The following is a 12,264-nucleotide window of genomic DNA, read 5'->3' as shown; positions in this document are numbered from 1 at the left end:
AGAATGGATTTGAAATTTTGGAAAATCTCTCTCCTTTTTTAAAATAGAAGTTGCTGAAAGGTCTGAGGGCTGGGGAACCACATTCAGCCCAACTCTCTGGCTTTCCCATTGGCTGTGCCAGGAACCCAGACAGAGGTCCTGGCAAACTCGGGGTCTGTGCTTCCAGTTCCAAGGAGGCAGTGCTCAGGGCTACCTTCTGTAATGTGAGGACAGAGACCAATCGTGCCTGCTACATTAAGAGAATCTTTCCTATAGTATTCAGGGGAAAAAGAACCTTTGATTTTATCTTATCAGAGGTAAAAGTGGCACAAGGAATGTGCAGTGGGGTGAGAAGACCTCAGCTTTCAACCTAACCATCCCCCTAGCCCAGTGATGGCGAACCTTTTGAGCTCGACGTGTCAGCATTTTGAAAAACCCTGACTTAACTCTGGTGCCGTGTCACATATAGAAATTTTTTGATATTTGCAACCATAGTAAGACAAAGATTTATATTTTTGATATTTATTTTATATATTTAAATGCCATTTAACAAAGAAAAATCAACCAAAAAAATGAGTTCGTGTGTCACCTCTGACACTCATGTCATAGGTTCGCCATCACTGCCTAGCCAGTTGTGGGACCCAACTGGCTAAATGTCACCTCTCAGAGCCTCAGCTTCGGCATTTAAATTATAGAGGACCAGGCTGTGCTGATCTCCAAGGATCATTCCAGTTCTAAAAATTCAGCGATTCTGTTAGTATTAATAATCCTGATTTGTATGGTGGTATTCTGGCAAAGAGCAAAAGAAATATCCAGTAATGCAATGAATGGCAGAGACTATTGACCATGTAGTTTAATTTATTTAAGGCATATACTGGATTCAAAGGAGAAAATATTGCTCCTGATAATATATTAAACTGTTAGCATCTTCAGCATTGCAAAAGCTTTCCAGAGGGAGGAATTACCCATCAGTGCAAGCCTGACATTTTTCACTTCCTGATCCATAACTGCCATTTCTCCAGCACACTTCTATTTACTGTAAAGGGCCAAACGTATGAATGCTTTGGATGAATATTAAATAACTACACATCAACGTCAAGGTCACAGTTGCAAGAAAGGCTTGGTGGAGGGCCCAGGGAGGCTTGCATTGATCTCTGGTGAGGTTCCATTCTCAAATCCTGCTGACAAGGGGAAAAAATTGATGTGGGCCATTATTAAGGCTTTAAGTGTTTCTCCATTGTTAAAGATCTCTTACAAGCCTGGAGTAACTGATAGTGCCCAAGGAATTGGCAAAAGCTTCACTTAGAAATATAGGCAGGTCAGAGAGATAAGTAAAACCCAGAGTGCACATGTCCTGGGTTGGGCTTACACAGCAAAGGTGGAGGCCAAGGCGAGCCCAGCACTGGGGCATGCCGCTGCACTCTGAGTTACACCCTTCAGAATGGAAGGAACGCCTGTTCCTGGGCTCTTTCTCACCAGATGTGGCAGAGAGAGTGGCTTTAAAGCCCACCCTTCAATTTCCTCCAGCCCCTTCACCCCGCCCCCTGTGAAAACCTCCTCTCATGGCGTTCAGCCCATACATTCCCCATAGCTGCATGAAGGATATGACAAGGGTCCGGGGGAATTGGAAGCATATGAATTATGCAGACCTGGATCCAGACTGACTGTCTGGACTGGTCAGGTGGCCTGGATAATTATGTGAATGTCTTGCTGACCTGGAGCTGGTAGGACAGCAAATATTACGGATGGCAGAATCTAGTTTCATAAAAGTCTCAATAGACTGAAGGATTGGCTACGTCTACTAGGTGAGCCTAATAAGAGATATAAATGATGAAACTAGCATTTCTGTACACTGGCTCTGTGTTTGGTATTGTGCTTAGCCTTTTGCACATTTTAGTTTATTTCTTCTTTTCAGTGATTCATGAGGGTTTGTTTTATATTCCCATTTTTAAGACGAGGAACTCGAGACATGGAGGGAGTCAGGGCATATTAGAGTCTTTGATCTGGATTTCAATCCCAGTTCTGCCCCTCTGTTAGCCGGCAAGTTATTCCATCTTTGAAAAATAGCCTCAGCTAGGCTTGATGGCTGCCTTGGATGTGTCAGGGCCTGTGGGCTTAACCCTTTGCATTTATTATCTCATTCATCCTCCGAATACTCTTTCTCCTCTTTTACAGATGAGGAAGGCACAGATAACTTAAGTAACTTGCCCAAGGTCACACAGTAAGTAGCAGGGCCAGGATTCTAGACCAGGCAGCCTGATGAGACGCCCAGACTCTTAACAACTGATGCACCATCTCCTGTTTTCTGTATCATAAGAGGAGAGCCATCATACTTTCTTAGATAACGTATGTAAAGTGTCTAATATAGTGCCTGGCACATAGTAGGCACTCTTAAACAATAATCATCATCAATTATATGACTTGCTCTGGGTTATAGCTAATAACCGGCAAAGATCTGGGATTCGAACCCAGGTCTTATGACAGCAAATCCTCTGTGCTTTCGATCTCCCTCCTGGAGGACAAGATTGGGGGGTAGCCTTGGGTTACTATGTTGGCACCTAGCACAGTGTTATCTCCCTGGCAGGTGCTCAGTGAGTGTCACATAGGCAGGACTCACTTTGTCACTCATTTACTAAACATTTGCCAATATCCTGCTCTGTCTTGGGGGTCCATAGAGGAGAAGAACATCATGCTAACCTTTCTTTTCTCCCCCCAGGTTCAAATGGTGAAAGACGGTGACCCCTCCTGGAAGCCCACTTTTATTGTGAAACCTGATGGTGGTTGTCAGGGTGACGGAATCTACCTCATTAAAGACCCCAGTGACATCCGCCTGGCAGGGACCCTGCAGCGCAGGCCGGCGGTGGTCCAGGAATACATCTGCAAACCTCTCCTTATCGACAAGCTCAAGTTTGACATTCGCCTGTATGTCTTACTGAAGTCCTTAGACCCCTTAGAGATTTACATAGCCAAAGATGGACTCTCCAGATTTTGTACAGAGCCATACCAGGAGCCCACTCCCAAAAACCTGCACCACATCTTTATGCACTTAACCAACTACTCCCTGAACATCCATAGCGGTAACTTTGTCCACTCGGACAGCACTAGCACAGGCAGCAAAAGGACTTTTTCTAGCATTCTTTGTAGGTTGTCTTCCAAAGGCGTTGACATCAAGAAGGTCTGGTCTGATATCATCTCCTTGGTGATTAAGACCGTCATTGCCCTGACTCCAGAGCTCAAAGTTTTCTACCAGTCGGACATCCCTGCAGGGAGGCCGGGGCCCACATGCTTTCAGGTAACCAACCCTAGTTCCCAGCTGGGAGTTCCCAGCCTTGGCCTCGTAGGGGATGAGGGGAGGGTGTGTGGCCTGAGGTGGGGAGGGGTGGTTGCTGGGACGGTCTTTAATGTTAAATCGGGGTCCAACTTCTGTTTTCTATTTGCTAGCTGTGTGATTTGGGGTAAGTTACGTCCCTCTTCTCATCTATAAAATGAGACAAATAGTACCTCCCTTAAAGGATTAAGGATCTTATAAGAATTAAATGAGACAACATCTGCAAACCACAGTGCCTGCCATTCATTTATGCATTCATTCTTTCAGCAATTTTTACCGCCAGCTGAGTAGGGGGCCGGGCACTATCTAAGCTGCTAAAGAGACAGTAGTGTGATGAGACAGGGGTCAGAATTTAGGGGACTGAGCCAGAGTGTGGTAGGGAAGGAAATGAGGATGAGGGTAGAGCATTCTTTCAGGTCATTTGGCTGTGAAGGTGAGGATCGCGGGAGGGGGTGTGCGGGGGTGAGGGTGGGGAGGTGGAGCCATGGCACCCAGAAGGCACAGTTTCCTGCCACCAGATAAACCAGAATGGGAAGAAGGTAATAGGATGGAGTCTGGGACCCTCTCCATCTAATCTTTTAAAGTATCTTGCAGCAGTTGTATATAAAAAAGAATACACGGACATATATGAAAGCTATGAGGCAGAGCAACAAAATAATCATCCCCAACCCACCTCCTAACCCCAGAGTTCCAATTACCATGCTGCTCCCCATCCCATTCTGACCCCCGAAGCAACCATTATCCTGAATTTTATGTTTATCGCTTCCTTGCTTTAAAAATATTTACAGTACCCTGAATGTATCCCTAAACGACGTATTGTTTGCGTTGCTTGCTTTTGAGCTTTATAAGAACTGTTGTAAGGTGTGTAGACACAGTAACATTCTTTCCATGCGTGTTCATGGGAATCGCTGGTGCCGTTTCATTCCCACGGCTGCACAGCCCATTGTGAGTGAGCAGTTTGTTCATCAGTCCTCCTGTCAATGAACACTAGGGTTGTTTCTAGTCCTCTGTCTAAAACTGTGACAGGGAAGTAACAGCTGGAGAGGAGGCTGGTCCCGGAGGGGGCAGGGAGGCTCCACTCCACGGAAGCTACTGCAGGCGCTGGGCACCAGTCAGCAGGATTTTCAGGCAGGCTGGGGGAACCCTTTGGGGAGGGAGGGAATTCAGGCAATGATCAGTTTCAGGAGGGGCTAATTGTCATCCAGAGACCTGTCCGTAGGCTCTTGGACTCCCAGGCTTTGGTTCCCAGGCAGGATGTCCAGCTCAGCCATCAGGTACGTAGCTTATGGCATTAGTAAGGGTCAGCGGGCAGAACCTAGAGGTAGCACCAGAAAAAACAGGGCCTGGCCAGAGCCATCAATAAGTTAGGGCAAAGGGGCCAGTTGCAACGTGGAGGCATCCAGGGGTCATCCCGGGGGACTGTGTGGTCACATCTGTTTGGTCATGACATCTATTCCAGGAGTATCATGTGGGCCTGGCCTGCATGGCCAAGCCACAGAGCCCTGGCACAGTGAGAGTGCAGGGTGGAGGGTCAGGGCGGTTGTCTTGCTGTGGACAGGCGGCCGGGGCAGCCATTGGGGTGGAACCAGGGGCCCAAGCTGTGGGGAACTAGAGGGCAGACAGGGAGAGAGCCACTGGTTTGGACAGATCACATCTAGCAAATGGAACCACAGCCCTGTGACCATTTTCTATTGCTTGACCACACTAAATGCTTCCAGGCCTGGGGTCAGGGGAGGAGCACAGTACCAGAAGTAAACTCCAGGGGGAGCTCTTGGGCCTCTGTTTCTTTGTGAATGACCACTTCCCTACCTGCCTCCCTAGGAGTGCTGTGAAGTAATGTAGGTGAAAAGGCTTTGACTAGAAAGTGTTAGGTATTTGAAATGTGGTCACCACACATTTCAGACTCACAGCAATTGATAAAATATTATCCTTTTCTCCTTGGAGTTCTCTCTTGCTTTTTTTATTCGTATCACTTGTTAAAACACTTATTAGTTTGAGTTTCATACACCTGAATTAACTTGGAACCCAAAGATTTGGGGACAACATATGGTTCTGCCATTGACTTGCTGTGTGATGCATAAGTCACTTAATTTCTCTGTGCCTCAGTTTCCTCAACTACCTTACAGGCTTGTTGCCCAACTCACATGAGATGAAGATTATGCAGGGCTCTGCAAACTGAAATAATGTTCTGTGCATATACAGTATGATGCATTATTTCTTTGCTATGAAGCCTCTTTTACTTGTAGCTTGGGCCTGGCCCAGACTACAGCATTCCAGGACATAAACCCCAGCCAATAAAATTACATTTATCTTGAACATGTGACTGCGACCCCTTTCCAATCATAGCCACAATAACTACTTGGGAAATCGTGATGGTCCATAGCAGCTGCTGGCATAGCTCGGGCTGTGGGCAGGTTTCCTGTAATGTGTTGCCTAGGAACGTGGCCGCCCTGTCATTCTGGCCTTTCCCCCTGTCATTTCCCTGGCCGCCCCCAGCAACATATCTTCATGTCAGTCTTCTTGAGGGCAGGAGTGTGACCTTGGCTTAAACAGTGAGGTCTGTCTGGGTATAGATGATTCATGTGGCAGAAATGCACAGGCAGAGGGAAAGTTTCCAGCTCAGCGTTCAAGAACATCCTATCCCAATTCCATTGCTCGGTCTCTATCTGCCTATAGTTCCGTGTCTAATTCTCTCCTTGGCCGTGACCTTCCCCCCACATGTCTGGAGGAGACACCTTCCCTAGAACCTCAGGTGCTTCTCCTCTTTCTTCATTGTTCTTGTGACTTCTTCCTCCCACTTCAGCCCCAGACAGCCCGTGGGAAGGAGGGGAAGAAACAGTCTAGGGGTCTTGCAAGGCCTTGGGTTTCGTTCTCAGATGCCCTGGGTTTGAGCTAATCCCAGCTCCTCCTTCCAGCACTTCTAGCTGCAAGCTTGGCAAGTTAACCTCTCTTTACCCCAATTTCCTTATCTGCAAGTAGAGATACTATTTGTGTCTACCTCACAGAACTGTTGTAAGATTGAATGAGAGAAAGCCACATGGAACATTTGGCACAGTAAACACTTAATAAATGACAGTTTTAATTATTATACCACTCGTTATTTATAACAACGGTTCTCAAAATTGTCTCTGAGGAAGCGCCTTGAGGTTATATGAAACCATGAAATTGTCACATTTTAAACATAATGGAACACCAGTGTTCCTAGGAACCTAGTTTAAGAACCAAGTCCTTGGCCTAGTGTTGGTTGCCTCCCAGCCTGGCTCCAACCTCACTTCCCTATACCCTTCCTGAACCTTGCAGGCTCACCAAATAGAGCCAATTCCTGTCTCTTGGACATAATTTGTGTTTGTTCTCTTCTGTCTTGGCCTGCCATGCTCTCTCCTATTCTTGTAATTTTGTTGGAAGAAATCCAGTGCTTTCCAAGAAGGTACTGCTCAGATCCCACCTTCTCTGTTAAGTCTTCCTCGACCACTTCTGATATTGGGCTTTTTTCCCTTTTGGACTCTCACATACGCCCTGGGTACTCACTGAGACAAGCTAGTTGTGGGGTACGTGGGTATGGATGTGCCCTTAAGTGGTACACAGCAGAGTAGGGAAGACCAATATGTGGGAATTACAATTCCTTGTAATAAACGCTGCAAGAGGGTACGTGCAGAATGCTGGGAGAGCACAGAAAAGGTAGTCACTAACTCCCTAACTCAATCAGGGAAGGCTGCTCAGAGGAGGAGATGCTTAAGCAGGAGCTTACAGCATGAAGAATTCACCAAGCAGGAAAAGGTGAGGGACACCACGCTCTCCTGGTTTCCTTCCTGCCTCTCAGCCCTTCCTCTGGACCTGCCAGTGTTGGAGATTCCCAGGACTCAATACTTGGAGAGCTCCCCTCTTATCTACAGTCACTCTCTGATATCATCCAGCCCCAGGGCTTTTAAGGATCAAGCTATGTGCCCTTGACTCCTAAATTTGTATTTCCAGTCTTGACCTCTCCTTGAGCTCCAAACTGGTATAACCAACTGCACACTTAATCTTCTTTCTTGGATTTCTAGTGGGCATCTCCCACTTGACATGTCCAAAATGAAACTCTTGATTTCCCTCTTGAAACAACTCTCCATTGTCTTTCCTGCTTCAGTACATGAATAGCATTCAATTAGTTGCTTAGAACAAAAATCAGAGTCATCCTTAGTTATTATTTTTCCTCCTTTCTACATCCATTCCATAAGCAACTCTTGCAAATGGGCTTTAAAATGTAACCACTTCTAACCAGCTCCACTGCCACTATCACAGTCTAGGCAGCCATCACCTTGCACTTATACCACAACAGTAGCCTCCTAGTTGATGCCGCTATTTCCACTCATATCTATAGTCTCCTTTCCTCACTGTAACCAAAGTGATTCTTTTAAAACATGTCAGATCAAATTACTTCCCTTGTGCAAACTCACAAATAGCGTTCTCATTGCATTTAAAATCCTGGCTCTTTACCATGGCCTACAAGATGCTGCATGATTTGTCCATTGTCTTTTTACCTGTCCTCATCTCCTACTACTCACTCTCACTTTTGCTCCTTGCTGTTCTTCAAAAGTGGCCTTTGTTCTTGTTGTTCATTCAGCCTGAAGTGCTTTAGCTTAGCTCTCCAAATCACATATTTGCTCACTTCATTCAGTCCCTGTTCATATATCACCTCTTGAGACTTTTGCTTCTGGTCATGATGGAGTAACAAAGACTGGACCTATACATACAAAACCAATACATTAAAAAAAAAAAAAGGACTGGACCTAACCCCCTGCAAACAAGTATAATACCAGACAAAATGCATGAAATAACTGTTTTAAGACTTTGAACAATAGACAGCCCAGCACTGGGATCCCTGAAGAAGAAGGGAATAAAACTATAGTGGCCTTGGTTTTCTGTTTGGGGCAATTTCTGGAACATGGGCCCAGGGAGAGAAAAACCTAAACAGATCCCTGTGACCTCAATGAGTTGAGGAAATGGAGATCAAATTTTGGGAAGGCTGAGGTGGCTGGAATTCTGTGAGCAGAATTCTGAAAAGGAGGGAGCTAAGGTGTATGATTATGTACAAATTTTTTTTAAAAAATATGACTTAATGAAGACAAAATGGAGGTTATTACTAGTAAAAAGAACCAAAATGGAACTTCTAGAGAGGAAAATACAATGACTGAAATGAGTATTTCACTGGAAGGGATTAACAGCAAATTAGACACTGAAGGAAAAATGATCAGTGAACTTGAAGACATAGCAACAGAATGTATCCAAAATGAAACAGAGATAGGAAAATGGCAGGAAAAATAAATGAACAGACCATCAGTGACCTGTAGTACAATAGCAGGTGGTCTAACATGTATAATTGGAGTTCCCTGAGCAGAAGAGACAAGGAATATACAGAAAAATGTTTAAAGAAATGGCCAAAGATTTCCAAATTTCACAAAAATATAAACCCCACAGTTCAAGAAGCTTGAGAAGCTCCAGGTATGATACATACACATACACACACATGCACACTCAAGGCTTATCATAATTAAATTGTGGAACACCAATGATGATAAGAAAATTTAAAAGCAGCTAGAGAGAAAATAAACACACATTGTGCTCAGAGTCATCCTTAGTAATTATTTTTCCTCCTTTCTACATCCATTCCATAAGCAACTCTTGCAAATGGGCTTTAAAATGTAACCACTTAATGTAACCAAAAAGTTCACATCAGAAACTATACAAGTCAGAAGACAGTGGATGATCAATGTCACCTTAGAAAGGACTTCCCTAACCATCCTATCTAAACCACCAGACCCTCCCTTTCTCCCACTGTTACACTCAATGTCTTTACCTTGCATTAGTTCATAATTTCCATGTTGTGTGTGTCTCTCCACTGGAATGTAAGCTCCAAAAGGGCAGGATGTTAAAACATCCTTTGCCTTGTTCACTGCTTAATCCCCAGTGCCTAGAACAGTACCTAGTATTTAGTAGGTGCTCATTAAAAATTTGATAAGTAAAATGGTCTTCCAGGCAAAATAGTATAAAGGCAGAGGGGAGTAAAGCATTCTAGAACTACTCAGAGTTCGGCACATTTGGAGCCTGAGATGTGCAGTAGTGAGTGGGGGGAAAATAAAGCTGAGTGTGAGACAGATGCCAGATCATAGAGGAAATTGTAGGCCATGCTGTGGAATGTGGACTTCATTCTGTAGGTGGGGATTTTAGGCAGAGGAGTGTTGATATTCTAATTGCATTTTATAAAAATACTGTGTCAGCCCCCTGTGCCTGCCGAATTAGAGGGGTGAGTTTGGGATCAGGGAAACAAATGGGAAAGTCCCAGTGCAAGACGGTGCAGACCTAATCCAGACTAGGAGCAGTGAGAGAGGACAGATCTAGACAGCTCTTGGGAGGTAGAATGTGCAGTAGTTGGTGTGCAGGTAGATAGAAAGGATGAAGGAGAAATTTTTGGCTTGTGTGATGGGGTGGATAAGGAATACTGGGGGCAAAGTCGACTTTAGAAAGATGGTATGTTAATTATCTATTGCTGTGTAACAAATTACCCCCAAACTTAGCAGCTTACACTAGTAAACTATTGTCTCACAGTTTCTGTCGATCAGGAGTCTAGGCCTAACCAACTGCCTGTGGCTCAAAGTCTCTCACAAGGCTGCAGTGAGCATGTTGGCCAGGACTGCAGTCATCCCAAGGCCTTACTGGGAAGAGATCCTCTTTCAAGCTCACTCACATGGCTGCTGGCTCAGGTCCCCGGTTCCTGCCCCCGGCTGTTGTCCCACCTGGGCCTCTCCACTGGGCAGCTCACAACACAGAGGCTGGCCTCCCTCAGAGTAAGCGAGCAAGAGAGTTGAGGGAATGCATGCCAAGGTGGAAGTCACAATAGTTTATAACCCAATATTGGTAGTGACGTCCCATCATTTCTGCCCTATATTATTAGAAAGAAGTCACCAGGTTCAGTCCACACTCAAAGAGAGGGGATTATGCAAGGGCATGAACACCTGGAGGTCGGGGTCATTGGGACCTTAGAGGTTGCCGACCACAGATAGTGAGCTTGGAGATGTTTGATTTGAGGAGTCTGGGACCTCAGTTGGAATGCTCTGGAGGCAGGAGGATGTGTAGTTTTGTATCTCAGGAAAGAATCCCCTCTCCTTGGAATGTAGCTTGGAGCCTTCACATTAGTGTTCTCCCCAACTTTGGAAGCAACTGGAAGGCTAGAGATCTTTGGATCCCCAGGGACCCCTCAAGTAGGAGGTGAGCAACACATACGTGCTGACTGAATTACTTGGAGGAGGGCAGAGTATCGCATAATCGAAAAGGTCTCTCTCTTCTCTCTCTCTCTTACCATTTGACAATTCCTGCTCTTCCATGGAACCAGAGAGAGGCCTCCCCCTTTCTAAGCTGCAGGTTTCTGGTCTTTACAAAGCAGGTATTAGACTAGATTAGTAATTTTTTTCAATGGAATTTTTTCCCTAGGAACCCCAGTATGGAATATAGGTAAGAGTTGATCTGATCTGGCCTCTCCAGTGCTTTCCCAGAAAGAAAAACACCCCGTTTTGAAAAACACTGGATCAAGTAAATCCCAATTTTCTGCCAGCTCATCATTCTTGGATTTTATGACAAGATCCTCTCTAAGCTCCTTCCCGTTCTATGATTCTGTTTATTGAGATCCATTGGTGCAACATATTTTATTGAACTTTTGAAAAGAAAACAACTCATATTTCCTTGATCTTGTGAAAAAATACATATACTAAAGCTGACTTTCATTAAATACTTACAGTCAGGCACTGTGCAAAATACATTCTATCTTTATTTGGTCCTGCTTCCCTGCTTCATGAGGGCAGGGACTTGGTCTAGTTCATCACTGTATTTCCAGAAGCTAAAATAGTTCCAGGACATAAGGAGCATCTCAATAGCTATTTTACATATGAATGAACTAAGGTAAGGACTGTTCTTATTCCCATTTTACAGCTGAGGAAACTGGAGCTTAGAGCTGCTAAGGAACTTGCCTGTAGATACACAAGTTAAAGGCAAAACTAAAATTTGAAATTAGCTCCTCTGGACTCCAAAGCCACCGATGCCATTTCCTGTCAGTGAGACGAGTAGGAAACTGGAAAGGGAGTCAGCATATGTTGAGTCATCATAACTCCTGTATGATGAACATAGTCCTAGGTACCTTTTCCTTCCACGATCAACTGCCCGGCAAGGTAGCCACTGTTATCTCCATTTACTAGTATAAACACAGTAAATGAGCTCCAAGAAGCTAAGTACCATACCGAGAGTTGTTTAACTAGAATGAGAGACTGAGCTGGAATTGCAGCCTTGGTCTTTCTGATTCCAAACCATTTTTCAACTACATGCATCCAACATCTTCAATTACAGGCACCAAAGTTTGGGTTCTGGAAAATATGCCACTGGCAGGTTCAGGTCAGTATGGCTGAGGAGGTTTTGTCACCCCTTCTCCAACATTCTATAGCTTTGCATTCACGAAACCGCTGTGTGTTGAACTGGAATGAGTCCAGCAGGCTGAGAAAGTGGGAATCCAAACTTCTAAGATGTAGCAAAAAATAAACGTTGATGACCAAGGATGATAAACGTTGGTACTGCAGCCCGCCATTCCCTGTGGCCTCATCCACATCACATGTCTCAGACCAGGTCTGAAGTTAGACGGATGATGTCACCAGAGTCTCTTAAAGGCCTCATCACTCATATCCACTTGTCATATATTATTAAGCAGATCTATAATACATGTAACATTTTCTACTGGATTACCATTTTTTTCGTTTCATGACCAGGGAAAGAAAAATAGTGTGAGGATGACTTTTCCCAGCTTCTCATCCTTATTGCCCTTCTTTGAAGAATAACCTTGTCTTGAATTATCCCCCCAAATGGTCAGTTAGGCTCTGATTTCATTAATAAGGATAAAGCCACAGTTTAATAATTATCATTTAACTGATACATATTCT

General features: G+C 44.7%; 1 protein-coding gene across 3 annotated transcripts in view; it reads left to right on the top strand.

The window, feature by feature from the left end:
* TTLL11 (tubulin tyrosine ligase like11) overlaps positions 1-12,264 on the top strand; it is a 148,802-nt gene that overhangs the window by 32,367 nt on the left and 104,171 nt on the right. For all 3 annotated transcript variants that reach the window (XM_015570647.1, XM_015570646.1, XM_015570648.1), the window contains one exon: positions 2,696-3,271. In XM_015570647.1, coding sequence (XP_015426133.1) covers positions 2,702-3,271 — 570 coding nt within the window. In that variant the 5' untranslated portion in view covers positions 2,696-2,701. The remainder of the gene's footprint in view (positions 1-2,695; positions 3,272-12,264) is intronic.

Source organism: Myotis davidii, unplaced genomic scaffold, assembly GCF_000327345.1.
Source record: "Myotis davidii unplaced genomic scaffold, ASM32734v1 scaffold964, whole genome shotgun sequence".
Taxonomy (NCBI): domain Eukaryota; kingdom Metazoa; phylum Chordata; class Mammalia; order Chiroptera; family Vespertilionidae; genus Myotis; species Myotis davidii.
Note: the sequence above shows the minus strand (reverse complement) of the source record. Positions and strands in the feature narration are given on the sequence as shown.